This window comes from Cryptosporidium sp. chipmunk genotype I, assembly GCF_004936735.1.
Source record: "Cryptosporidium sp. chipmunk genotype I strain 37763 chromosome Unknown contig_31, whole genome shotgun sequence".
In the NCBI taxonomy this organism is placed as follows: Eukaryota; Apicomplexa; class Conoidasida; order Eucoccidiorida; family Cryptosporidiidae; genus Cryptosporidium; species Cryptosporidium sp. chipmunk genotype I.
Window position 1 is genome coordinate 181,124 of NW_027125591.1, and position 26,713 is coordinate 207,836.

The 26,713-nt window shown below is 30.7% G+C and overlaps 16 protein-coding genes across 16 annotated transcripts; 6 read left to right on the forward strand and 10 right to left on the reverse strand.

Moving 5' to 3' along the window:
• Positions 1-118: 118 nt before the first annotated feature.
• Positions 119-1,666, forward strand: ELE39_002838 (calcium-dependent kinase CDPK3; the record flags this gene model as incomplete). Its single annotated transcript, XM_067345942.1, has 1 exon — positions 119-1,666. One exon carries the CDS (start codon positions 119-121, stop codon positions 1,664-1,666), a length of 1,548 nt encoding a protein of 515 aa, XP_067201800.1.
• A 670-nt stretch (positions 1,667-2,336) lies between these two features.
• ELE39_002839 (membrane associated with a transmembrane domain near C-terminus) lies at positions 2,337-5,042 on the reverse strand (the record flags this gene model as incomplete). Its single annotated transcript, XM_067345943.1, has 1 exon — positions 2,337-5,042. The coding sequence occupies one exon, from the start codon at positions 5,040-5,042 to the stop codon at positions 2,337-2,339; it is 2,706 nt and encodes a 901-aa protein (XP_067201801.1).
• Positions 5,043-5,915: 873 nt separating this feature from the next.
• ELE39_002841 (serine-threonine phosophatase 2C) lies at positions 5,916-6,903 on the forward strand (the record flags this gene model as incomplete). The annotated part of the gene is made up of 2 exons (XM_067345945.1): positions 5,916-6,133; positions 6,192-6,903. 2 exons carry the CDS (start codon positions 5,916-5,918, stop codon positions 6,901-6,903), a joined length of 930 nt encoding a protein of 309 aa, XP_067201803.1.
• Positions 6,904-7,281: 378 nt separating this feature from the next.
• Positions 7,282-7,659, forward strand: ELE39_002842 (vacuolar ATP synthase subunit F; the record flags this gene model as incomplete). The annotated part of the gene is made up of 1 exon (XM_067345946.1): positions 7,282-7,659. One exon carries the CDS (start codon positions 7,282-7,284, stop codon positions 7,657-7,659), a length of 378 nt encoding a protein of 125 aa, XP_067201804.1.
• A 135-nt stretch (positions 7,660-7,794) lies between these two features.
• Positions 7,795-8,391, reverse strand: ELE39_002843 (uncharacterized protein; the record flags this gene model as incomplete). The annotated part of the gene is made up of 1 exon (XM_067345947.1): positions 7,795-8,391. One exon carries the CDS (start codon positions 8,389-8,391, stop codon positions 7,795-7,797), a length of 597 nt encoding a protein of 198 aa, XP_067201805.1.
• Positions 8,392-9,120: 729 nt separating this feature from the next.
• On the reverse strand, positions 9,121-9,633 carry ELE39_002844 (SNARE domain-containing; the record flags this gene model as incomplete). Its single annotated transcript, XM_067345948.1, has 1 exon — positions 9,121-9,633. One exon carries the CDS (start codon positions 9,631-9,633, stop codon positions 9,121-9,123), a length of 513 nt encoding a protein of 170 aa, XP_067201806.1.
• Positions 9,634-9,929: 296 nt separating this feature from the next.
• On the reverse strand, positions 9,930-11,770 carry ELE39_002845 (Nef associated 1; the record flags this gene model as incomplete). Its single annotated transcript, XM_067345949.1, has 5 exons — positions 9,930-10,037; positions 10,086-11,192; positions 11,242-11,328; positions 11,496-11,573; positions 11,621-11,770. The coding sequence occupies 5 exons, from the start codon at positions 11,768-11,770 to the stop codon at positions 9,930-9,932; spliced, it is 1,530 nt and encodes a 509-aa protein (XP_067201807.1).
• A 168-nt stretch (positions 11,771-11,938) lies between these two features.
• On the forward strand, positions 11,939-16,753 carry ELE39_002846 (MRP like family ATpase; the record flags this gene model as incomplete). The annotated part of the gene is made up of 3 exons (XM_067345950.1): positions 11,939-14,753; positions 14,820-14,878; positions 14,924-16,753. The coding sequence occupies 3 exons, from the start codon at positions 11,939-11,941 to the stop codon at positions 16,751-16,753; spliced, it is 4,704 nt and encodes a 1,567-aa protein (XP_067201808.1).
• A 32-nt stretch (positions 16,754-16,785) lies between these two features.
• On the reverse strand, positions 16,786-17,874 carry ELE39_002847 (uncharacterized protein; the record flags this gene model as incomplete). Its single annotated transcript, XM_067345951.1, has 1 exon — positions 16,786-17,874. One exon carries the CDS (start codon positions 17,872-17,874, stop codon positions 16,786-16,788), a length of 1,089 nt encoding a protein of 362 aa, XP_067201809.1.
• Positions 17,875-18,101: 227 nt separating this feature from the next.
• Positions 18,102-20,870, reverse strand: ELE39_002848 (Pre-mRNA splicing factor Pro1 HAT repeat; the record flags this gene model as incomplete). Its single annotated transcript, XM_067345952.1, has 1 exon — positions 18,102-20,870. The coding sequence occupies one exon, from the start codon at positions 20,868-20,870 to the stop codon at positions 18,102-18,104; it is 2,769 nt and encodes a 922-aa protein (XP_067201810.1).
• A 74-nt stretch (positions 20,871-20,944) lies between these two features.
• ELE39_002849 (uncharacterized protein) lies at positions 20,945-21,733 on the reverse strand (the record flags this gene model as incomplete). Its single annotated transcript, XM_067345953.1, has 6 exons — positions 20,945-21,069; positions 21,117-21,182; positions 21,227-21,253; positions 21,301-21,532; positions 21,574-21,618; positions 21,662-21,733. The coding sequence occupies 6 exons, from the start codon at positions 21,731-21,733 to the stop codon at positions 20,945-20,947; spliced, it is 567 nt and encodes a 188-aa protein (XP_067201811.1).
• A 64-nt stretch (positions 21,734-21,797) lies between these two features.
• ELE39_002850 (prefoldin subunit family) lies at positions 21,798-22,431 on the forward strand (the record flags this gene model as incomplete). The annotated part of the gene is made up of 3 exons (XM_067345954.1): positions 21,798-22,046; positions 22,095-22,193; positions 22,237-22,431. The coding sequence occupies 3 exons, from the start codon at positions 21,798-21,800 to the stop codon at positions 22,429-22,431; spliced, it is 543 nt and encodes a 180-aa protein (XP_067201812.1).
• A 150-nt stretch (positions 22,432-22,581) lies between these two features.
• On the reverse strand, positions 22,582-23,040 carry ELE39_002852 (histone H2A; the record flags this gene model as incomplete). Its single annotated transcript, XM_067345956.1, has 1 exon — positions 22,582-23,040. The coding sequence occupies one exon, from the start codon at positions 23,038-23,040 to the stop codon at positions 22,582-22,584; it is 459 nt and encodes a 152-aa protein (XP_067201814.1).
• Positions 23,041-23,571: 531 nt separating this feature from the next.
• On the forward strand, positions 23,572-24,849 carry ELE39_002853 (PCI domain-containing; the record flags this gene model as incomplete). The annotated part of the gene is made up of 1 exon (XM_067345957.1): positions 23,572-24,849. The coding sequence occupies one exon, from the start codon at positions 23,572-23,574 to the stop codon at positions 24,847-24,849; it is 1,278 nt and encodes a 425-aa protein (XP_067201815.1).
• A 24-nt stretch (positions 24,850-24,873) lies between these two features.
• Positions 24,874-25,608, reverse strand: ELE39_002854 (Oxr1p like TLDc domain containing; the record flags this gene model as incomplete). Its single annotated transcript, XM_067345958.1, has 1 exon — positions 24,874-25,608. One exon carries the CDS (start codon positions 25,606-25,608, stop codon positions 24,874-24,876), a length of 735 nt encoding a protein of 244 aa, XP_067201816.1.
• Positions 25,609-25,985: 377 nt separating this feature from the next.
• Positions 25,986-26,594, reverse strand: ELE39_002855 (60S ribosomal L13a; the record flags this gene model as incomplete). Its single annotated transcript, XM_067345959.1, has 1 exon — positions 25,986-26,594. The coding sequence occupies one exon, from the start codon at positions 26,592-26,594 to the stop codon at positions 25,986-25,988; it is 609 nt and encodes a 202-aa protein (XP_067201817.1).
• Positions 26,595-26,713: the final 119 nt, after the last annotated feature.

The following is a 26,713-nucleotide window of genomic DNA, read 5'->3' on the forward strand; positions in this document are numbered from 1 at the left end:
TTGACATAGAATAACTGGGAGGATAGCCATATATTTGATATTGTTGCTCATTATTTGTTATAAATAAGTAAATTCAAATAAATAAATCTTTTTTGTGAGTACCAGTTATTCAAATAAAATGGGTTGTACTTCTTCGAAGGGGAAAGTTGAATTTGCTTCGCGAAAACGTGAGGAAAATGCAATAATAGAAGAAAATAAACCAGAAACAATTACAAATGATCTACAGGCAACTCCTGGAATGTTTATTACATCTAAAAAAGGTCATCTCTCAGAAATGTATCAAAGAGTTAAAAAACTAGGTTCCGGAGCTTATGGAGAAGTTCTGCTGTGTAGGGATAAGGTAACTCATGTAGAAAGAGCTATAAAAATTATTAGAAAAACTTCAGTTAGTACTTCTTCAAACTCTACCTTATTGGAAGAAGTTGCAGTACTAAAATTGTTAGATCATCCAAATATCATGAAGTTGTACGACTTTTTTGAAGATAAGAGAAATTATTATCTTGTTATGGAATGTTACAAGGGTGGAGAGTTATTTGATGAAATCATTCATAGGATGAAATTTAATGAAGTTGATGCAGCAGTCATTATTAAGCAAGTGTTGAGTGGTGTTACATATTTACATAAACACAACATAGTTCATAGAGATTTAAAGCCTGAAAATCTTTTATTGGAATCGAAGGACAAGGACGCAATGATTAAAATTGTTGACTTTGGCCTTTCAGCAGTTTTTGAACACCAGAAAAAAATGAAGGAACGTCTTGGTACTGCATACTATATTGCTCCTGAAGTCCTTAGGAAAAAATATGATGAAAAATGCGATGTTTGGTCAATAGGTGTAATCTTATTCATTCTTTTAGCGGGTTATCCACCATTTGGTGGACAAACAGATCAAGAAATACTCAAAAAGGTTGAAAAGGGTAAATACACGTTTGATTCGCCTGAATGGAAGAATGTCTCTGAAGGTGCAAAGGATTTAATTAAACAAATGCTTCAATTTGACTCTCAAAGAAGAATTTCCGCTCAACAAGCACTGGAACACCCATGGATTAAAGAGATGTGCAGTAAGAAAGAATCAGGCATTGAGCTACCAAGTCTTGCCAATGCCATTGAGAATATGCGCAAATTTCAGAATTCTCAAAAACTTGCACAGGCAGCTCTACTTTATATGGCTTCAAAGCTAACTTCTCAAGAAGAAACAAAGGAGCTAACAGATATATTTAGGCATATAGACAAAAATGGCGATGGCCAGCTTGATCGTCAAGAACTAATTGATGGATATTCAAAGTTATCTGGAGAAGAGGTTGCAGTATTCGACTTGCCTCAGATTGAAAGTGAAGTGGACGCAATTTTAGGTGCTGCAGACTTCGATAGAAATGGCTATATAGACTATTCAGAGTTTGTTACTGTTGCAATGGATCGAAAATCTCTATTAAGTAAGGATAAGTTGGAGTCAGCTTTTCAAAAATTCGATCGAGATGGAAATGGAAATATTAGTGTCGATGAGCTTGCTTCAGTTTTTGGATTAGATCATTTAGAAAGCAAAACCTGGAAGGAGATGATATCCGGTATAGACTCCAATAACGATGGAAATGTTGATTTTGAGGAATTTTGTAAGATGATACAGAAACTCTGTTCTAATAGTGAACCCCGATTCAAAAAAAATTAGCTAATATCCTCAATTTCTAAGATTATTGACTCTTTTAACAGTTCCTTTTATTTATTGTATTTATTTTTGATACCTTCGATTATTTCGACCTTTTTTTTCAACCTTTTCTCGTATTTAATTAAAACTTAATTTAATAATTGCTTCAATTAAAACATAAATTCGATAATATTTTCTCTAGATTTATGGGAAAATATTACTAAAAATGTTTAGTTCTAGAGCTTACGAAATTAAAATCTTTAATTTAGACTAAAAAAAATTATTTCTCTTCAGATTAACTCCTTTTTTTTTTAAATAAAAATCTGATAGATTAATCTTGAAATATAATCAGTTCAATTGGCTATAATAATCTCAAACTTTCGTCGCTAATTAGGATCAGGATAGTAAATTAATAGATACCAAATTAATTCGAAGAGTTTTGGCATACAGCATGCATTGAAATATATGAAAAAATAAACTGGATGCCAATTATTCTAGAATGAAAAACAAAAATCAATAATTTATCAAATCATTGCTTAAAATGAGAAAATATAGAAATGTTGAGATTAAACAGAAACTTTACGTTTTACTATTGTTAAATTTGGCATTTTAACCTTAAAATTTACACATTGAGAAACCACTCTTTAAAGGTGAATATCTCAGTTTAATGTTATATATTATATATGTAAAATAATTATGCGGAAATAAAGTTACTTTTGAAACCCTGGTGTTCTTTCATGTCCTCAGCCTTTTCTTTTCTGTCCAATATAATGATGATTATGCCAATAATGAGTAGCGCTAGTATACACACAATCAGAACACCTCTTATGGTCTTTTGGGGACTAACAGAAAGAACAAGCGTCCAATGGTGTGGAGTATCTATTGGATTAAGCTGTGCAATAATCTGAGTGTTTGGAATGAGTCCTGTCCAAATATTGGTGTAAGTAAATTGAGCACTTCCATCATTCCATTTCGAAACTCCGTCACTAAATAGTTGACTATATTCCAAAATCGAATTACTTCCTGAAAGCAATTTTCTGTTAATGTAGTTTGTTCCTACGTATAATTCTTCTATATAATTGTTTGTCTTCCCCAAACCAAATAACACAAAAGGGGTTTGAAGAGTTCTCCCAGTTGAATGAGACATTTGTGTCGCAGTCATTAAAATATCATCACCTACCAATCCAGTCATTCTAATTTTGACTGTAGCTCCGAAACAGGTAGTTCCTGCCTTTTTTGAATCTCCAGAGAGAGGTTTTGAGATAACGGGAAAGTTTAATACAGAAACTTTTACAAAAAGATTGGGGTTATCTGAAGAGGCAATGTTCAATGAAACTTTTGCTTTACCACTTTTTTCTGGGTAAGAAACTGAAATAATATCCAGATTACCATCCTCGAAGAAGTCATAAAATGCCGCATAATCAACTGAAAAATTGGTAAATGTTGATATCGAGCTTGAAATGGCAAATCTTCTGTAAAAAGGATCTCCTTTTTGGATAATGTCATTATTTGTTACAAACCTAAACCATTGAAATACAGACTTAAAGATTTTAAATATTTTTTCATGTAGTCTGTTTTTTTCCTTTAAACTTAAATTTAGATTACTGGAATTTAAATCATAACCATCCAAACTCAACTGTCCCAGTAATTCGTTTGTTTTGTTAATAACCGTCGTTCTTTCAATGGGTAAGTTTTCAATAAGTTTTGTTTGTCTTGTTCCATTCCCAAATTTTAATATTGCAAGTATATCTGGATATCCATCTAGATTAAAGTCTCCTATACTGATTTTCACTTGATTATTTCTATTTACAGCCCATTGCATAAATGTTTCTTTAACAGCATTATTATTGGGAAAAAATGAAAAAAAAGATGCAACCTGGCTGGCCATATTGTTTTTCTGAGAGTTACCTAATTCGTTAACAATAGAATAATGATCAGTTGTCTTGTTTTGAGTATAGCTTTCATCAATATTATCTGAAATAACAGAAACAGTAAAGCCATTAAAAAAAGACCCCATGGAATGGTTATCAATCTTCTTTCCTCCAAAAAGTGATGAAAAGAATCCAACCGCGTTTCTATTACTATCATAAGATTCGAGTTCTTGAAAGATAAGTTTAATATCTTCATCATCAAAGCTATGAATTTTAAATGGAGATGCAGAACAATACATATTTGGGCTCCTGCACTTAACAGTAAATTCACCATTATTTTCCTTTACATTGCTTTTATATATAGAAAAACCAAATTGATTTGTGCTGGTACAGTCTTTATATTCGTGGATATTAGGAATAAAAACCAGACGGCTTTTTGACTCACACCCAGAACTACCTAGGCGACAAACAGGCACTATAAGATCTGTAGTTCCATCTCTATTAAAATCTGAGTATGAAATGCTCAAAGCACCAATAGGCAGTAGTGTCAAGCCTAATTTATTGTTTTTTTGATGGGCATTATGGAAATATCTTCTGAACACTGAAATATCTCCAACTATTTCATTTGTCCAAATTTCTAAACCTTTTCTAACTTGAAAACCAAACTTATTATATTCTCCATTTGAGTCTTCATAGTAAACTTCAAGAACTAAATCTGATCTGCAATCACCATCCATATCTACAAATGCTGATGAATGATTTTCAACCAAGCGACCATAGCTATAATTTGATGATTCAAGATCTACCCATTGGCTAATTTCACTTCCCCACTCATATTTTTTAAAAAATATGTTTTTGAGCAAATTTTCATTATTAGAACTTCTATTATTAAAAACAAACTCTATATTATTTTCATTTACCCAAATAAATCTTTTCCCCTGATCAGATTCACCAAGTAGATCCAACATTCCATCTCCATTAATATCAATTGCTAAAAAGTCAACCACTGAAAACTCGCCTTCTTGTGAAACCCATATATTTTCTAGTTCCATAATTTCAGGATTGTAAGAAAACAGCATTAACCCAATTTTATCGCGTTTGTTACTTTGGACCTTTTGCTCTTTGTAAAATGTTACCATAATATCAACCTTGCCATTTCCTGTCCAGTCTGCAGCTATCAGTGATGCTAATCTGCCATCAAAATTCGCCATGGGGCCATTATAAAACTCTCCTTCAGTATTGTTCCAAAGTAACACTTTAATTTTTTTCTCATGCTCATTAAATATTACTAAATCTGTAAATTTGTCGCCGTTAAAGTCCACAAAACTTTTAATTTTACCAGAAACTTCAGGGAACTTCAAATTATCAATACGGTTTATACTTGGAGTGTTTGATTTAAATGGTATTTGGGAATGCAACCATTCTAAATTCCATGTTGAATATACATTTGACAAGCACAATATTATTAGGAAAATATTTCCCAACAAAAATTTCCAAAAGGTGCTAAACCTCCTTCTTGGAAGTATCATTAATTACCATACCCTTCTCTAAATCCCACTTGCAAATAATTTTTGAGTATTTTTACTTAACTTTACGTACAAATTTAAAAACATTCCATAAAAATCAACAAATCCCGCCAAAGTTCAATTCTTTAGGTTTAACCTGAACATGTAAATGGCTTAAATTTAACAAAAACAATAAATTCATCAATTAATTCCTATAATATTTCGGATTTAGCAATACTAACATTTTTATCGGTCACTTTGTTTCTGAATTATCATTACTATAGTTATTTAGGACTTATTGAACTATTTTCTGTTCCATGATACGCATAAAACATACTTATCGAATGAATTCGGATTTTAAGAATTACATAATATTTGATTTTCTATTCTACTTCAATCTATGTGATTAATTTACATTTTTAATGGTATTGCGTAGCTTTAGCTAGTTTTTGTCAAATAAATCTTGTTCTAAACAACAGTTGACTATACGCAGAGCTTTTATTGAAATTCACTCCTAAATATTAATATTAACTTGATTAGGTTCTTTAAAAGCTAAATAAAAAGCTAATTGAACTTTAATTCAAAATAATTTTTTCGGGGCATGCTAATTTATTTTCAAAAGTGGGGATAAAGAAAAAAGGTGAGGGAAAAGATGAAGTTTACCACAAGCGAGAAAATATTGCGGTAAGTTTGAATATTATTGGCTTTTCAAAATATATCTGGAAGAGAAAGATATCTTATTGTTTGAATGAAATAGAGAAATGCCAGAAAATTTGCCCGTGTGTACAGAGTTGTTTGACACTCCATGGGTATTTGGAGATTATGAGGTTACAATTGATCAGAATATAGGCAAGTATTATCCATGAATTACCCATTAATAATTATTCATCGAAATAAATGATAGGTAGTAGAAAGACTCAGGAAGATCGCTTTTGTATATGTAACAAGCTGATAAATGGGCATGACGATGTCTGTTTTTTTGGTGTGTTTGATGGTACAGTAGGTAAGTTCAATATAATATTCTCAAAAGCCGTTATTACTAATTTTGTAGGGGAGTTTGCATCAAATAATATCAAAGATATAATCGTTCCTGCTATGTTAAGCACTCCAACATGGTAAGTTAATTCGCTTATGAAATTACATTAATTAGTCAGTTTGAATCATGAAATAAAGGAAGCTAATTGTTGAATATATAGAAAAAGGGGAGTTAAAATTAACAGAAGAGTTTAAGAGCATTCTGAGAGATTTGATGGTTACCACATTCAAAAAAGCAGATAGTATACTTATTGAGAAGTGCAAAGCTGAAGAAAAGCATTACTCTTCTTGCACGGGAGTTGTTTTATTGTTTATTAAAAATATACTAGTAAATGCGCATATAGGTGACTCACGCTCTGTTGCCTGTACCTATTCAAATTCCGTAAACTTGGCGCAGTTTCTAACGGTTGATCATAAACCTGATCAGCCACTTGAGTATAGAAGAATTGTAGAAAACGGTGGCTCCGTTGAATATTTACAAAATCACAATAATAAACCATTTCTTAGGGGTGGAGACTTTACCCGGAGAAGAGCTAGAGGTGAAACTCCGATGCAGTTACAATATTCAAGAGCATTTGGAGGTAAAGATCTTAAACCATATGGACTCAGTTGTGTTCCCGATATTTCTACTATAAGTTTAAATCAAAATAATAGATTATTTATTATTGCGACTGATGGAATTTGGGACTTGCTTTCAGCCCAACAAAGTTGTGACCTATCTTTCTATTCACAAGAACTTGGAATACAACCTGCGAGATACCTTGTAAACGCAGTACTTGAAGAAACGCGTAATAGAAATACAAATTGTGATAACCTCACAGCAATCTGTATTATGCACAAAAATAACTAAAATTTTTCCACTGATGCTTAAAAAATCTTCACAGATATTGATCAACTACAATACAAATGAACCACAGATCTTTTTAATCAACATTCAGAGATTTCTTTATGAAGTAATTACGCAATATTACTTGTTGCGACACAAAATTACGTTAAAAAATCTATCGTTATAAATAGGTATAAAACAAGTGAATATAACTAGCAATAGGAATTACTTAGAGTACATTGGTAATTTCTAATAATTTTGATTAAAATAGTTTTCGTTTCTACCATTTTTTTAGGAGAAACACATTTTTGATGCCAACTATATATAATTGGCGCTAATGCGTACTGCATCTCTTTTCGTAAGAATACAATTATTAAAGGAAATAAACCGTTTTGAAACAAAATGTCAGGTCAAAGAGCAAACACATTGCATAACCTGAAAGTATATATCATAGGTGATGAGGATACTGTGGCCGGATTCTTACTAACAGGTATTGGAGCCAGGGATCCCCAAGGAAAAACGAATTTTTTAATAGTTGATTCAAAGACTCCTCAATCTCAAATTGAGGAAACTTTCAAAGACTTTATAAGCCAGCAGGATTGCGGAATATTGATGATTAATCAAACTATTGCTGAAGAAATTCGATACCTTGTTAATACTCATGACAAAATCATTCCCACAATATTAGAAGTTCCGAGTAAAGACAAGCCATACGATGCAGCTAAAGACTCTGTAATGCAAAGAATCAAGCTATTTTATGGTGGTTCTCTTCCAGAGTAAATACATTAAAACACTAGCAATTTACATTTTTAAGCGATTAATTAGGATACATTTTTAATTTTAGATACATTAACCTTTGAGAATAAATCGTGCTTATTAAACATTTTAATAAATTAAATTCTTAATTAGTTTTAATTATTTTTTTGAATTGTAGCAGTAATTGCTTTGATAAGCATTTTTATAGGTACTTAATGTGTTCACCTTCCTATTTTTATTTTGAACAAGAATCGGTATCGCGGAGGAATTTGCGATCAAAAAGTTTAAGATTGCGCCGTACCTCGTTTTGCATTTGTTAACTCTATTCTGAATCCTTTTAGATTCTGAATGAAGCAGCTCTCCCAGCCAATGGTTATCATCGTCTTGAATTTCTTTTATTAAGTCACTAATCAGTATATGTTTTTTTGAATTGCAATTTGAGTCACTATTTGAGAATATCCACGAATTTGGATCATCTCTTTTGTTAAAACTCAAAACAAACTGTTTATTATCTAAATAAATTTGTGGGTTATCATCTTCAAAATTCATCAAAAAATTCTTTACGTGATGTGAAGGAATGCTTGAAAAGCAATTAATCATTGTTTTACTTTTTTCTTTAATTGAATTAAAAAGCACATTTGCATTCGCCTTCTCTGTATTATTATTGTAGGGAAATAATGTTCCACTAAGTAAAGGTCCCATCATATTAATCAACTCAGGTAAAAATAAGTTATTCTCTGAAACCCCAGAGTCCATTGTGAATATTTAGAATAGTGTAATAAACTTCTAATTACCTTTAATTAAAACTCTATTTTTGTTCTAATTTTTATATTATTTGATCTTATATGAGTTTGCGAGTATATAAATTTTTGTAATAAAAAAAATGTATAAATTATTAAACTTTATAAAAAGTATAAACTTAGTTTAATATTCCAAAACTATTTGAAATAATAAGTTTTTCAAAAAAAAATAAATATTATAATGAAATATGAATTATTTATTATTTAAAACATTACATGACTAACGTATTTATCACATAATCTGCATATTGCAAGTGGCCGCCACGCAATCTTCAAAATGAGTTAGAACCAAAATATTTGAGTGAATAAAAAATATAAATAAATAATAATAGGAAATATCACTAAAATAATAATTTTAGAAAAATAATTAATATTTCCACTGATATACAAACTATCAAAAACTGTATTAATTTTGAAAAAATCTTGTTCTTGATGTTTTTTTCTGCTCTTGAAATTTGTCGGTATGCGTTTTCCACCCTTAGCGACGTATTTTCAATATTGAAGTCTATTCTATCTATTAAAGAACCATGTTCAACGACCATCGATGACATTTCTTTGAAGATTGAATTAAGCTCTGCAATACTTCTTGTTATTTTTGTAATTTCCTTTTATAAAAATATAGTAAATCATTATTTTATATTCACACAACTTACATCAATATTGAAATCGTTTAAATCTGTAAATATTAACTCTTTACTCTGATTATTTCCCTAAAACCAAAATAACTATTTTTAGTGAATTTTGGATTCCTTACCTCAAAATCTTCATAATTTGTTTGAATTCCATCTAAACGCTGAATATGATTCTTTTGTAATTCTGACATATAATCTTTTTGTATAAATCTGAACTGTTGAGATAAAGGATTTAGTTCATTTGCAATACTTATTTCGGCATTTTTCCTCAAAATATTATGGTTAATTGAACCTGCACTGCAAGAAAGACTTTCTGTGCCTTGAACAGATGAATTTGAAATAGATTGGGCTAGCTTTTCAATTCGTTTGAAAGATTCGCAAATAGAATACGTCAACTTATCCACTTCAATTTCAGATGATTTCATAGTATTGTCCTTTAAAACGCATATAAGCCTCTTTTGTTGAGTCTTTTGCAAAATTGATATTAATTCTTTTGCTCTGATTAACTCCTCTTGTGCTTCAACATGTAAATCAACCCAAAAGGGTGGTAAAACAGCACTTCTCATTTCAATAATAGTGTTATAGCTCTTATCAGCTTCTTCATTTAATTTACTTAAATCTGAAATAGTAAAATTTTATAATACCTCATTTTTATTTCACAAACTATTACCTTTATTTATCGAAGATGATGTATTAGGATTAAACAGGCCAAAAAGATCGACCCGTTTTTTATACTCAGTTCTAAACCTCAAATAAAGATGTGTTAGATCAACTATTGTATTAATCGGCATGTTTAATGAATAATAATGAAGTCTTAGGCCATGGCGCCAGCCTATGCAAGTTACAAAAAAAAATATATTCGCTATACTACAATCAGATCTAAATCAATCAGTTCAATCGTATTCAATTCTTCATTAAGTTTATAGTGTATTTCAAATGAATCTATCCTGATCTGATACATCCCACCATACTGAAAGTTTATCACTAATTGACAACGTTTTGAAATAAAAATACTTACCTCATTTACTTTCCTTTGTCTGCATCTTACATCATGGGATAGGGACTGGGTTACAGTTTCAAAAAATTCTATCCTTGACTTGAAAAATATAAATGGCCATTTACCCCCTAAGGATTTTAGTCGATTGAGATTTTTTTCGTGCAAGTTAATTTTTTCTTCTGGCAGCAAGTCACTTTTCTCTGTTATTTTCTCTAGTTTATTTGAAACTTCAGCTGGGATTACAACTTTAAATTCACCTTCGATATTATCTACGACCCATCTTGGGCATAGTAACTCTTCCTTATCAATGATATCGCATATATGATAAGGTTTAATATCAATAATAGGTGTGCCATTAAGTAAATCCACGCCAGATATATATATACGATTTCCAGAAATGGATTCAATCTTCACATTAGAAATACCTATTCTATTAACTCTATGTGGTGTCCTGGTTGAGTACACTCCAGTTGATTTGCCACGCATTCTAGGAGGACGTATTTTTGGATTTATTGTAATATCTTGAGGTACATCGTCAAAAATAAATATAATCCATAAATGGCTAAATTCATCTAAACCATGAATGAAATCTGGATTGAATTCAGGCAGTAGTTGGATTACCCCACGTGAACTTGGAACTAATACAGATTGTCTTGGAATTCCAAACTTCTCTGTCCAACAGCTATAGCAATGGCCAATAGTACGTACAGGAAAAAACTGGACATCGTTTTTTGTAATAATGAGATCTTCCACTATTTTTTTATTGGATATATCTGATACGATATAAAAATTGATAAATCCTCTACTCCTATTTTCTATTTTAAATTTAATATCAGTATTTTTTGAACTTGAAGTTCCTTTAAATAAATAAATGTCCGGACATTCTCCTTGGCCAAAATCTTTTATTATTAACGCAACTATATTTTGAATTAGTTTTTCTGACAAGAAATCAGCACTTATTTTTTCCCTTTTTAACTCAAACTCATCAGCATTATATGCCAGTTTTAGCCATCTTTCCAATTTTATTATTATATTGCTCGATAAGTCACCATATTCCTTTCGTTTTGGTGCAACTATACGTATTTGCTCATATAAAACTATATTACATGGTATTTTCAATTTGAATTCCTAACAAATTAAGCATTAGATTGAAAACACTAGACATTTATCAACCTACATCTATTAATAAATTTGTTCCTTTGTAAATTACTTCCTTTAAGTAATTAGACAATTCAAGAATCATAACTCTCAAATGAAAACAGCACTGCGCCAATATAAAATTTCAGCTGATTGCTTTTTTAAAAAATAGTTTTTAAAGCAAAAGTTAAATTTGTAACCTAATAAAATTTAATCTAGTTTGAAACCTCTTTTCTCTAAATTAGCTTGAGCTCTCAAAACGTCTTCTGCTAGATCAGCTTTTCCATTAGTTACACTTGAAAATTGAAGTAATGAAATCGAAATAGATATTATTGAATACAACCCAAAACCCAACATACAAATGAATGGAGACTAATAAGTATAATAGATTAACTTTAATCATATATTACAATACTTACCATCATCCAGCAAACACTAATGTTGCTCTTCGAATTAATACCGAAGTGAAACAAACCAAAAATCCAAACAAAAGCTGAAAACAGTAAGACAGAAACTACTTTTTTTCCATATCCAAAGTAAGGGAGCTGGTTTTTTATTTTTCTCTCCATTTGAAACTTGTATTTAGAATTAATGAATAATTACTTTATGCGACCTTTTTTTGTCCCCTTTGTCATGCGCCTTTTAAATTCAGGCACAAATACTGAATTAACATTTTTTGTAATATCATTTATAAATGGTGATCATTAATTAATAAAAAAATAAGAAGTTTATAACATATGGAGACCCAGATATTAGAGAATAACCATTCCTTTAACTTTCAAAAAAAAACTTTGTTGAGTGGTGGAAATACATCGGAAAACTTGACAAATCAGCTTATTGAAGAATTAATAGACCCCACAATATTTGTCAGAAGTTGCATTTTAAGGGGTTCAAAACATATTTCAAAGTGTATCGAGAATTTTGAAATTGCAACTAAATATGTTAATGATCAACTAGAAAAACAGATTATTGAATTAGGGCATATCAATACAATTCAATCTATGTGTAATGATATTGTAAAACTAGACCACTGTTCAAAAGCTATCGGATCATACTTTTCCGAATATAAAAGCTCTATTGAAATTGATACAATACCTATAATTCAGAAATATGATAATATCAAAGATAATATGTTGATTTCAAAACGTATACTTCAAATTCAGAACCTTTGCAATAGAACAATTGAGTTTATTTCTTTGATTTCCAAATTAAAAGTACAGTTTGGATTAAAAAAATCTGATAATGAAGAACAATATAAAAACTTCTTTGTGCAATTTCAAAATGGTATTCCTGATACAGTTGATATTTCTAAGACAAGTAAAATAATAGTTGAATTAGAAAGTATGATTTACTTTAACGAAGAAAACGTTACTGAATCAGAAACAAGTGAAAAAAAAATTAACAATTCAATAGTATCAAGCCTTGAATTCCTTGAAGTTCTTCAAGAAGATATTAAATGGTTGCGTAGACTTAGTGCAATTTATAGGCAGTACGGTCATAAAAAACTGCTAAAAGGTATAGAGGAACTGGACAATTCTTCAATTCATTCAGGTTGCGTAATTTTAGATCAATTTGGTGAATTATGGGAACATATTGATACTCTTGTTGAAGATGTAATATTGAAAAGGTTAAATCATATATTTCAAGTCTGTAACTTACAAAAGTGTATTGAAACAGCAGATAAAACGGATGAGGTTTTTGCAGTAAGTATAGAATATGCTACTTTTTCCATACTAAAAGTAATAGAAAATGCTCTTAATCAAGTAATACTTGGTCTTAAACAGTTAATCTGTATTCATGACACATTGATTGAAAATAAAATCAATAGTTCTCAAAGAACAAATCAAATGAACTTCGTAAATACTTTTTGGGAAAAATGCTTGTTATTTTTTGAAAATGTGTTTAATAATATTTATTCTATTAACTCTAAGAACCCAAACATTCATCAAATTTCATTTGGGAAAGAGATTATTGTGAGTACATCTTTAAAGCTTGAGCAATTATTCCACTTATTAATTAACTGCTATCCTGAAATGTCAATTATGTTTAAAATTGCAACAAAAAATATTAAAGCATTGTTCTCTTCTTCATCAAAAGTTATAGTTAATGCGATAGTTAATGATAAAAACATATTAAATACTATTTCAAAAATTAGAGAAGCGTATTTGTTTTCAATAAAAGAAAGGTTTGGTAATTTGTTTGAATCCATTATTCCTAAAAAAAATTTGTATGATTCATATGAAAAATTGAGCAATCGAATATCAGATATTACTCGAGAAATAATCAAGGAACTTCAGAGAACAAGATCATGTGATGACATTTCCACCCAAATATATGATTCTTTTAGAAATGAACTCTTATGTTTCATGGTAACATGTGAAACGATTATTCAACCTGAAGGAGGAATAATTACTCACTTAGAAAGAGCTGAAAGTCAATCAAATCTAAACTGGCTAATTGAAAGCAATAATCTAAACATTAAAAAAAGATTACCTTTTCCAACTCAATCACATACCTTAAATGCAAATATTTCTGTTATTGCAGCGATTCTATCGAATGAGATCCAGAAAATTTACGAAATTGAATTCACAAACAATTTTGATATTATTGAGAGGGATCGAATGATCGAGTTACTTAAGTCTTTACAGTACAAATCTGCAGGAAAGTGGTTTTCCCAAACATCCTTAGCAATTCTGGAATTAAATATCGCATATTACTACGATAAAAATAAAACCAGCTCAGTACTTAAAGGTGATAAACTAAAAATTGGACAAAGTTTTGTTGCACTTTTACAAGAAATTGTAACAAATTTTATTCAAAATTGGGCTCCTCTATTGTATAATCATGATTTTTGGAGCAAATGTTACGTACTGTTATGCAGAAATATTATAATCATTTTTTTGGTTAATTTTACTTTGAGAAGTGAATTGAACGAAGAAAGTTGCTTTGAAATAGCTGAAGAAATTGTTTCTCTTCAATCCATTATTTCACATTTTATATCTGATCATACTATCAAAAATCTATTGTCGAATGATATCAAAATGATCCAAGATTTTCGAAGGGTTCTTTTTTCAGATATAAAATCAATTAGGGAAGCAATTAATTTTTCTAATGACACAAAAAATAGAGAGCCAGAAAATAGTAAGATACTATGGAATTCCATCAACGACCTAGATAACATACTATTTATCGTGCATATTCTTAATAGAATATTTTATATTTTAAAAAAATCGAGTTATTTCTCGATTCAAAGTTTTATTGAACATTCTAAAGTTCCAAACCTTCAATTATCAATTTTCTTAAATCATTTATTATTTATTCAATTTAACAAATATCCAACCTGTGAATCAGATACTGATTTGTTTATTATTTTTAATGTATTCAAGCAAAATGCAAATAACGAATATATCAGTAATCCAGAAATATTATTATCAAAAATTCGAAGCTATATTAATATGATTGAAAAAGAATTGAAGTCGAACTTTACATCTACGGATCATTCTATAGCTATTGACGATTTAGAAGTAGTATTAAATCATATTAAGGAAAACTGTCAGAATTATAATTGCCGCTCATATTGCTCTAAAAATTAAATTTTAATTGGTACTTTAAAAACAGTGAAAATGTTATCAGAACATTCAGATATATCTGAAAATGAGATGGATCTAAATGATCAGGTATGTTATTTCTCTAATAACAATATCTTGCTCTATTTTTTTTAGATTATTAGACAATTGAAAAATATTTACTTCGATCCAATTAATCCAAGTATTATTCAAGATAATAAATTAAGAAATATAATTGAACAGAATATCGTTAAAGACTACACCTATGATTATTTTCGCGGAATAGTCTACGTCACCTTAACGAGTGATGTTAATATAAATGATAATATAAAAAAAGAGTTGCTAGAATTAGGATGGGTTAATTCAGTTAATATCACCGTTGAAAAAAATACAGATTACAAAAATGCTTCAATAGAAGATAAAAAAGACGAAATTTTATTATCTCTTAAAAAGGTTATTGATCCTGACTTAAATAAAGATATTGTTAGCTGTGGATTTGTTAAAGACTTATATTTTAATCCAGAAACTCTTAAAGTCTCATTCACTTTGGAATTAACTACTCCAATTTGTCCACTAAAAGATTCTTTTGAAAAAAACTGCATTGAAGTCATTAAAAGTGAGAGAAGTTATGTGAAAGAAGTTAATATAAAATTTACTTCTAAACCCAATAAAAATCAAGTAATTCCTAAAGAGAAGACGCATACAAATCTTGAAAATGTATCTAACATAATTGCAATTAGTAGCTGTAAAGGAGGTGTTGGTAAATCTACTATTGCTGTGAATACTGCATTTACTCTAAGTAAATTGGGGGCAAAAGTTGGTATAGTAGATTGTGACTTATATGGGCCAAATCTTGAACAACTTATTCCTTTGGAATCAAATACAGTTTTTTACAAAAAACGGAGTGATGAGACAGAAGAAATAAAAACTAATGTAAACAAAAGAGGTTTTTCCAAAACATGCAGTGTATTAACGCCAAATGCTGATTCGAGAGAAGGCTTTATTCCACTTGTATATAAAGGTGTAAAACTAATTAGCTATTCTTATTTGCTTAATACCAGAAGCGATGTACATAATGCTAATAAGGTTTCAAGTGTTTTAAGAGGACCAATTGCAGGGTCAATTGTTACACAACTAATTACTGGAACTGTTTGGGAAGATCTTGATTACTTAATTCTTGATCTTCCTCCAGGTACGGGTGATATTCAACTTTCAATTGCACAATCTATAGCAATTGATGGAGCAATAATAGTCACAACCCCTCAAGATTTAAGTATAGCAGATGTAGAAAGAGGGATACATTTATTTAATAAATTGAATATTCCAATTATAACAGTTGTTGAAAACATGTCTTACTTCATTTGTGATGGTTGTGAAAAAAAACACGAGATATTTTCCAGAGGCGATTTTTCCTTAATTACTGATAAATATGGGCTTGAGTGCAACTTTAATTTTCCTTTAATTTCAAGCCTCTCGAAGTGTAAATTTTATTCTAATTCAAATGAAGTTGACTTTCCATATGTGATTGTTGCAAACAAAAATGACATTGTATATTTGGAGTTCGTAAAATTATCAGAATTTATAGCAAGAAAAATGTCAAAGAATAGATACAGTGACTATAAACCCAATTTTGAATTCGATAACAATAGAAAAATAGTTATTTGCCAAATACCGAAAGATATTAAAGACATTTTTGTTCAAGAAAGCGCAATTGATAACTTTGTCAAATTTAATGTTTCATATAATGAAATTAGGAAATTGTGTAGATGCGCAATATGCTATGAACCTGAGAAAGCTCAATTCAAAGAGATATATGAACCACTTACATTACTAATTGACCAACTTGAAACCATGGGTTCATATGCTATTACGATTAATTGGTCAGATGGTCACACGAGCATTATTTCATATTATAATCTTATTAAAAAATTTGAAAGTGAAGAGAATGAAATTAAGCTTTGTCAAAATGAATCTTTAATTTGGTGAATTATATTTTATAGATATTAGTAAGATAATATTTAAATATTGGTTTGATTCGTTCTAACTGGAATCTTTTGCGATATACCTTTTTCGAAATTATTTAGTGATTTATTTTCATTTGATTTTAATATTGGAAACGTTCTCAAATATTTTTCTACTGATGTACAAATCTGTTTTTTCCTGAATTGACTAAATCTATAATTAACTATTGGACAAATGCTCCCCTTAATTCGTGCCCCTCTTTTCAGATAACAATTACAATTCGAAGATATTTCACTAGGGCAAAAGGGAGTACTTCCATCATATGGTTGATACCACCAACTATCATCATGCAAAAAGTATGTTCCCACAGGATATTGACAAATTGGAGGTTCTATATTTTTTATTTCTCTTACTAAAACTGCTTTAATCAAATTTCCCATTTCTTGATCAGATTTCCATTCAAGCTCATAGTTTCCTATGTATTTATCAAATTCATAATCACCTAGTCCACTTGTTTCCCATTCTTTGACATAAGAATTGGGCTTTTGAACAATTTCAACAACAATTTGCCACCACTTTTTGCACTCTTTAACTTTGAATGGTGCAGAATACAATCCAAAACTTGCATATAAAAGCGACGGTGAAGTAAAAATAAAATATTGATTTGGGATGTGTCCTTTCCGAATATAAACTGTTTTATTATTTGGAATTACTAATCTCTTGTCTTTTAATATACTTTTTATTGCTTTATGAGTTGTCCCATGGTAAGAAATGTCCCAATTTTTAACATTTTCTTCCTCAAATTTACTCATTTTTAGTGGATATCTTGACCATCCATTGAGTACCTTATCTGAACTAAAATAAATTCCATTCATTTTACAATTATCACGACAACAACTCTTTTTTTCAAAATCTAAATAACTTTTTAAGTTGAGTAATTCAACTAATCGATCTGTATTAATAATACATTCACAATTTTTTGCCTCGTTTGAGTTTTTTTGAAATAATTTTTGATCAATATTATATTTCAGGTTTGAAAAATTTCTTGAATGCGAAGTTTGTTTTTGGCTAGATACATTGTTATTATTTAGAATAACTTTTTCATAAAAATCAGATAATTCTCTTTGCTCACTTGCTTTTTGCATGCGTATAAAGAAGATATAAGTGAACTTTATTATTTTACTATTCAGGTTTTCTAGTTTAGTCTTTATCTAAAAATAATTACTTTCTTTGAAGCAATTAATATAATTCGATTTTTTTAACTTAAAAATACTATTTTTTAATTTACCCTAACCTTTTCTAAAGACAAAAAAGCACAGGTTTGGAATTTACCACATTTATTATATAAAAATTTAGAAATATAAAGAATTAATTAAATGAATCCTAAAAGTTGTTTTATTTCATTTGAAACAATAGAAGATTTATTTATACCATAAATTAAGTCTAGAGATATAATTAGTATTTTATCACATTTCTGATCCCAGAAAAAATGAGTTCTTCTAACATTGTCCCATTCAAACCCCTTATTCGGAGCAGCGTTAATAAAGTTATTTAAAGTGTCTCTTTGAGATTGAAGATCCCCGTTTAATAATTCAAATGCAATATAATGTATCCATGTGTCACCTATCTTATTATCAACTTCCAGTGCATTTTTGAACCATTTTCTTGACTTATGGATGTCATTTTCTTTCCAAAATAATATCGCGATAGCAACCAATACATAAGGATCATTTTCGCACCTTTCTAAGGCAATTAGAGATTTGGACTTTTGTTTTTGCCTTGGTTCAGTAAAAATACTTTCAGCATATAACAATCCAGATTTTGGGCATTCTTTTAATGCTTTAGATAAAATTTGTGGTATAAAGTCATTATTACCTGCATTTTTTTCTAATTTAATTGTTTGCATCCACAATTCTGGTTGATTTTTATTTTTTGAACGAGCCAAGTCAAGAAATGTTCTTGCTTTTTTCCAATTCTGCGCAACCATTAATAATTCTATAGTAGAAAACCACAATTCCATTGATTCATCACAACGATTCAATCCATCCTCGTATATTTTTAAGGTTTCATTGATCTGATCTGGAAAAGTCTTTCGATGAATAAATCCATATAAAAGCCATAAATTTGGAGAATTTGGGTATTCTTTCACTGACTCAGAACAATAAAATATACATAAGTCAAAGTTTTTTTGATCATTTTCAAGCTTTATTGATTCAGCCCAAATTCGTACTGAAGGTGAGTTAGTTCTTTCTCTTTCTAAAATAATCCTGGCACGTTCTATTTCACCTTGAGATAATTCTAATCTTGCCGCTTCTAATACTATTTCCTCTTTATCATTTAAGTTCGAAGAATATCCCTTAGATAAAATTAGTCGTGCAACTTCGACATTTCCATTTGTTGATTGATTTTGCGCAGCTTTTAACCATAATATCTGTTTTTCCGGACAATTCTTAAGTGATTCTTGTAAAACATGATCTACCTTCTCAAAATTACCATATTTTTCCTCAAAATTAGCCCATTTTATCCAGAAGAATTCCTTTAATTTAAACATTTCTGCAGATGATTCGAACATAGCACGTGCGGATATAATGTTATTTGATCTTATAAAGTTTTCTATATCGGAAAAAACTTGATTAGTTGTGTCATCATCAGTATCAAAATACCATGTATTTCTTATTATTGATATACATGTGTTTGAACAACCCTCTTTTTCACATTCCGCTGCTTTACTTAACCAATCATCTCTTGAATGTACAAACCTTTTAGCGGATAAATTTGAAATACAACGTTTAACAATTAAGTCAACTTTCTCAACTTTTCCATTTCGTTCTTCTAACTTTGCTGCCTCTACCCAAATACCAGGACATGTTGGCAATACTTTTCTTGCCTCATTCAGTATCTTTTGTGCATCATAATATTCACTTAATCTTGCATATCTAAGCCATAGCTCCTCAGATTGAGGCACACACTTTACAGCCTTTGATAAAAGAGTTCTTTCGGATTCATTATTGACCAGTGATATTGCTTCTTTCCAAAGTTTAATTGAGTTTGGAATAAATTCAAGAGCTTTTTTAATTATTAGTAATTTTTTATTTTTATTTGTTTCTCTATTTGCTGCCAAAATCCAAACTTTAGTTGAATTTGGTATAGATTTTATAGCTTTTACAATTATTTTGTCTATCTGTTCTGGTTTTCCGAGTCTAATAGCCTCAAGCCAAATGTCCTCATTCTTTGGGCACATTTCGCAACCTTTTGCAATAATTTCCCTTGCATGGGAAATCCTACCTACAAACTCCTCGAACCTAGCTGCAGCTATCCAACCTGGAGAATGTTTGGGGTTTGTATTAACTACTGATTTAAGTAAAAGTCTTGCTTTCTTAATATCTGATAAATCGCCGTTTAATTTAATACCGGATGTATTTAGTGAATTAAGATAGCTTGATGGATCAATTACAGACTGCCCCGAAACACTGCCCATTGCCTTATCCAATTTCAAAGAAAGAATGTTACCTTTAGCTGTTCCAAGTTCATTCAATGTGTTTCTAAATTCACTATTTGATTCAAAATGAGAGTATTCCTTATTATTCAAAGTTTCAAAAAAGTCTGTATTAGTAGGTTGTATAACATCGTCAGGGACAGGTAAGAAAAGTTTTGGTTTCTTTTTCTTGTTATAATAATCCCCTGGTTCAGGAATTTGATCCCATTCTTCAGTTTTTACATCCCCCAAAGATTTTTTAAGATCTGAAAACTGCTCTTGTAAAGTTGGTCTATGCTCTCTTGCTTTAAGAATCTCCTCTCTAAGTTTTCTTTCTTTTTGTGTCTTTCTTCTGGTAGATAATTTTTCCTCAATCATATCATATATTGAATCTGCGTGTCGATCATCATCGTCATACTTAATATCATTGAATAAAGATTCATTAAACCCGGAAAATTTATCAAACTTAGTATCAGAATAATCGCCAATATCAGCCTCAATCGTAATTGTTTGGTCATCTCTACTAACTCCACTTGCAAATCCGATAGCACCACGACCTTTTCCAGGAACATAATCTGGTGGTGGTTCTCCAAAAATATTATATTTTTTAGAAGTTTGTAGAGTAGTAGAATTCATTACAAGAGGATATGTATAGGAACTATTCATTCTGACTCAATAAATATTTGCATATAAATGTTTTTCTATTTTTATTTTACCGCATTTTCAATAGTAAATTATATTTAATTATTTGCATCGGGTTGTTTATTTATCAATAATTCGATATATGCTCTTGGACCTTCTATTATCCCCTCTTTAGTTTTAATTATCCACCTTTCATCTTCAAGAAAAGAGATAGTTTTTTTTACTAAACGTTCGATCAACAATAATTTTAATAATTCATATTAAGCTTACTTTCTTCAATGGTACAACTTTCAAAGGACTTTCGCGAGCAAATTTCTTCAAATGAAATGGGGCAATCTTTAGAAAAGTTAGTAGATTAACACGTTTTAATATTTACTCACCTTTTTCAGTAATTAGCTCAAAAATGTCTGTAATACAGATTAATATTGGTCCAGATTAAATGTTATTTGCATACCTTTTATTTCATGATAGTCTTTAATTCTCTTAAGCCCAAGATTTAGAAATCCAAACTTTTCCTTGTTTAGGCTTTCTATATCAATATTAGAGTTGATGTTGCTCCTAATACCGATAAATTCGTTTCCGTTCTCTTCTTTAGTAAAAACTACCTCCAACAGAAGCGAGCATAATTCATCATTACAGGCATTAACCAATTCAAAAATATTCTCAAAATTCGCCTTAGAATTTTCCTAATACTGTTAATATTATTATGATAAATACTATTACTTACATTCAATACTTTTAAGAAATTATTTGCATCCTTTACACTTGTTACCTGACGAAAATAGAATAATTTGATTATCTCACAGGTAACTTACTTTTACAAGAAGCATACATTGAATAAATAGTGAAATAACTTTACTTCTCCCGGATATTGATTCATATATCATTTTGTGAGAATTTATGAGCGCTTTAGTAATTTATTTTATTAATTATTGAAATTTTTTAAAGATAATGATTTCTGATCTGATAATTAAAGAAGAAGTTGGACCAGGAAATGTCCCTAAGGCTTTATTCATTTCTTCTATAGAAGAGTTTGTTGGTGATAGACCAGTTTATACTATATTGGAAAATATTCAGTTACTTAATAGAAAATATAAAATTATGGAAAACTCAATAAAAACTCAGCAGGAGTCTCTTATTATGAAGATTCCAGATATCGAGTTAGCAATAGAAGCAGTTTCCCAAAGAAAAAAATTACTGGTATGTTTTTAAAAAATTCAGAAGAATTTATATTTATTTATTTAGGAGAATAACTTACATAAGAATGAATTATTCTTTCCTGTTTCTGACAACTTGTTTGCAAAGTGTTCCTCTCCTCCATCAAATACGATTTATCTTTGGTTAGGTGTAAGTCATTGTAGAGTTATTTGATAATTTAACTCCTTTTCAGGCAAATACTATATTAGAATATCCATTGGAGGAAGCGATAGAAGTATTAAAAAGTAATCTTTCTACAGCAAAAAATACGATAAAACTATACCAGGACTCCTTGGATTTCATTAGGGAACAAATAACCATTATGGATGTAAACACCGCGAGAGTACACAACTACGGCGTTATGCAAAGAAAACAAAATAAAGTATAACTTATTCTTTTAAAATAAGGAATTAATACTTTTCTAGGCTTAGAAGAGTCACACATTATTGCAAACTAACCTAGGAACAAACTAATTAGAATAAGTATCTAAGAGTCTATTCTCCAACACTAAATTGACCGATGAATGTAATATTAAACTTTATGGACTCATATTACCCTTTTTACCCTTTTTCCCTATTAAAGCCTTACCCATGAGAGACTTTTCAATGTGAGGTATTACACCACCACCTGCAATTGTAGCTTTAATAAGAGAATCCAGCTCCTCGTCACCTCTAATAGCAAGTTGAAGATGTCTAGGTGTAATACGCTTGACTTTGAGGTCTTTCGAAGCATTACCAGCCAATTCTAGTACTTCAGCAGTCAAGTATTCTAAAATTGCAGCTGCGTAAACAGATGCTGTTGAACCTACACGGCAGTCCCCCGGAATTCGGTGTTTTAGCATACGTTGAATACGACCGACTGGGAACTGAAGTCCTGCACGAGCTGCTCTGGAAGTTGGTTGTTTCTTACTTCCCTTACCTGAACCTGCTTTCCCTTTTCCTCCAACCTTACCACCAACTTTACCACCTATTTTACCTGATGAGGTTGTACCATCCATGATTAGCAATGTTAAAATATAAATAGCTCCGGTTCAAAGATGTTTTCTGTTACGCTTAGTACAAATAAACTATTTTAGATAATATATTGAGCAGATTATTTGGTTTCATGTGGACGAATTAGACATTAGGCGCGTATTAATGCCGCAATACAGTAAATTGCATGAGTAATTTCTGAATCGAAAAAAAGTAGAGTATCATTATCTGTTTTTTCTAGTTATATTACTTTTTTCATTTTGTATTTTGCACTCTGGCTGTCTTTTATGAGTTTTTTCATTAGCAATACTCTCATTTATGGCATTAATATTAGAAACCTCCACTCTAATAAACATTCGGTTATAATTGCAATAGTAAATTTTCTATCTACGTTTATAAATATCCAGATGCATTATTGTTGTATATGCGTTAAAATTTGACTTAAGTTAAAATTTTAAATTTAGTTTCAATCAGTATCTTTGCTTTGAACTAGAAAAAAAAAATCATTTGTCAAAAAAAAATGCGCCCGTTTTTGGGAATAACTAAGATGGCAAAGAATGGTTTCTTCAAATGAATATAGAAATGTCCTGGAGTGGGTCGCATCTGTACAATCATCTGTTATAAATAGAGATGGGAGAAATTTATCGAACCTCTTTAATGTGAGGAACTTTAGAAACCTTATTAAGAGCGATCTCTGCTCTTTTTATACCCAGGACATCAAATTACTCACTCAAAAGTCCTTTCATAATAAAAAAAATCTTTTTTCTGGGTCTCTTTCAGTAGTTATTGAGAACTTTTTGGAACTATATAAAGAATTAATGAAAAAAAGTTGTCAATGGGCTAATATTCTTATTAATGGGATCGCAATTCTGAATTCTTGGATTGAAATATATCGAGACCAAGAAGCATTTCCTTGTCATTGGGTGGTTCCAGTACTATCATCAACGTGTATATTAATATCGAAAATAGGTATTAGGGCAGACACGATGCTTAATTCTGGAGATCTGGATGATGATGAAAATGAGGATTATCAAAATAAATATCAAATCTCAGTCCTTAATTCGATCAGACAGCAAATTGGAAAATTCAGAGGTGATGATGATAGACAAGCCGGGTATGTAATTTTGATGACGGAGAGTATTAAGTGTTGCATGCAATTAAGAAATATGCAAATGGCATCTACATTTTTAAAGCATATCGAATCATCCAATATAAATCCAAGTAAGGTACCAAAGGGTCCAATGGTATTGTTTTGTTATTTCCTAGGAAAATTGTATATGCAACAAGATAGATTTGTTCTTGCTGAAGAGCAGCTAATATGGGCGTTCGGAAACAGTGGAAAAAACAATAAATTAAAAAGAAATATACTTGAATGTTTGATACCTGTAAAATTTAGACTAGGATTTATCCCTAATGTTTCACTGCTTAAAAAGTATAACCTAGAACATTATGTTGAGATATCAAAAGCTATATTACAAGGTAATATTAAACAATTTGACACTGCAATTGAGAAATACTCATCATTATTCATAAATCATGGAACCATACTGTGTGTTGAGAAAGTTAAGTTTATTTTATATAGAAATTTAATGAGGAGAATCCGCAGTTGGTGTCATAAAAACCTTAAAAGTGATCCAAACAAACTCACATTTTCTGTTTTTGATGCAGGTTTCAGGTGGCAGTCAGATGAATTGTTTGACCAACAGGAAATGGCATGTATTTGCGCAAACCTAATCAAATTGGGCTATATTAAAGGCTATATTTCTTGGGAGCATCAAGTGATAGTATTTTCTGTTAATGACCCTTTCCCAAAATTAAATAATGTTAAATCATAGTTATTTCAATTAGTAATTTAAGTTTTATTGATAATCATCTACTAATGTCCAAACCTGAAATGCATTGACTAGGAAGTCCTCGTGGCTTGATAGCGATGGAGAATCATATGTTGAACATGGAGATGACCAACCTCTAAAAAACTCTCCATCGATTGTGAGTGAGTATGAACCACCACCTCCAATTGCAATCCTGGAATTATCAGTGTATATGTAAAAACAATTTTTACCACTCCACGGAAAAACGCTTATACGCGGAACAGATGTTGACAATTCCTTTATACTGTCTTCATTTTTTTTTGAGCTGCCTTCATCTCGCACATGTTTATATCCACTAACTGCAAATTCCGTAAATTGATCTTTTTTCAGCATTCCGAGGTCATAATTGTACCTGTTTGATTCTAAATAGCCAAATTCTCTTTTTTCTGTCGGATTTTTTGTGTCAATACCTGATAGTTGTTTGTAGGTAAAAACAAACATTTCACCAGTTCCATAATAATTGGTTGAATTCCTTATTGATTCGGAAATGAATGCACCGAATACAACACCATTGGTATCACGCACAACTAGAATGCTTGGACCTTTATTTGAAACTCTTCTATAAAAGGAGCCAAAAGATACTCCATGTAGCTTTGAACAGAATGAAAGTTGCCATCTTCTGAGAGCCAACACAATAGGTAAATAAGATGTAATTTCATCAACCATGCCTTCATTTAGTATTTTCTTTGCTCCCTCTGGGACTTTGAAACTTGTGAGCCACATGAAATAACAAATCGAACATCCATATCATTATATTGATGAGAGTGTGTGTTGTATTGTTGGGATAAAAAGGATTTACCGCCGGCCAAACACATGGCAAAAAGGAGGGTAATTGCGAGGGCAATATTAAGAAGAAAGCTATAAATAATAATTCAGATACTGCATCGAATTAAGCAAAGAAACTTATGAAAACTTCATTACCTAGCAACCCTATCTTAATGGCCAATCGCAACAACCGTCTGAATGACGAAATGCAATTAAAGCCAATATCTGCTTAAAGTGTAATTATAAAGTAGCAAGATAAACCTATGTGATTATACCTCGTTTCGTCCGGATATTGGGGCAGATTCCGGTAGACTTAGCCAGCTAAAAAAGAACTCTTAGTTTTGGCCTGCTAACCTTAAAATTGTCTGTTCCTCAGCAGACAACTTGCTAAATACAGACTTCTGTGCAGCTCTTAGAGCCCTGTCTCTGGCGACTTTCTTAACAAAGAATGCATGTGACCTTTCCTTTCTCTTCTCCTCCAACGTATTAATAGTCTTACATTTGTTGTATCCAACTAGAGATGATAATGTTCCAAGTGTAGTGTACTTCCTTTGAGGTTTTAGACGTAGCACACGTAGTGATGATGGAACAACAACACGCTTAACTTTGTCGAATGGAGCAGGGCAGCCATCTATTGTAGTTAACCTAGCTAATGCAGCAGCACCTCTTGGAGTCTTATGCGGTATCATTCCACGAACTGCCCTAAATAAAATCTTCGAAGGAGCACGATGATGGAAAGGTCCCTTCCTTGGATTGGTATTCATTCGTTTACGTAAAAAATCTTGGTATTTCATGCGGTTTCTATAGAGTGATCCTGATATATTTATTCCTTCGCATCTTACTGCGACTATCTTTTGGCCGTTCAATAACTCCTTGGCGATCACAGACGCCAAACGCCCCAATAGTGAGCCACGGCAATCAATCACAATCTTTTCTTTCATCATTTTCTCTTAGACAAAAATTGGGGTAAACAATCCAAGTTTTTATTTCTTCCAAATTTACTACTGTATCAACGAATGGTGTCAAATTATGTTAAAAAAATTGTTCAGAGACAGACATTACC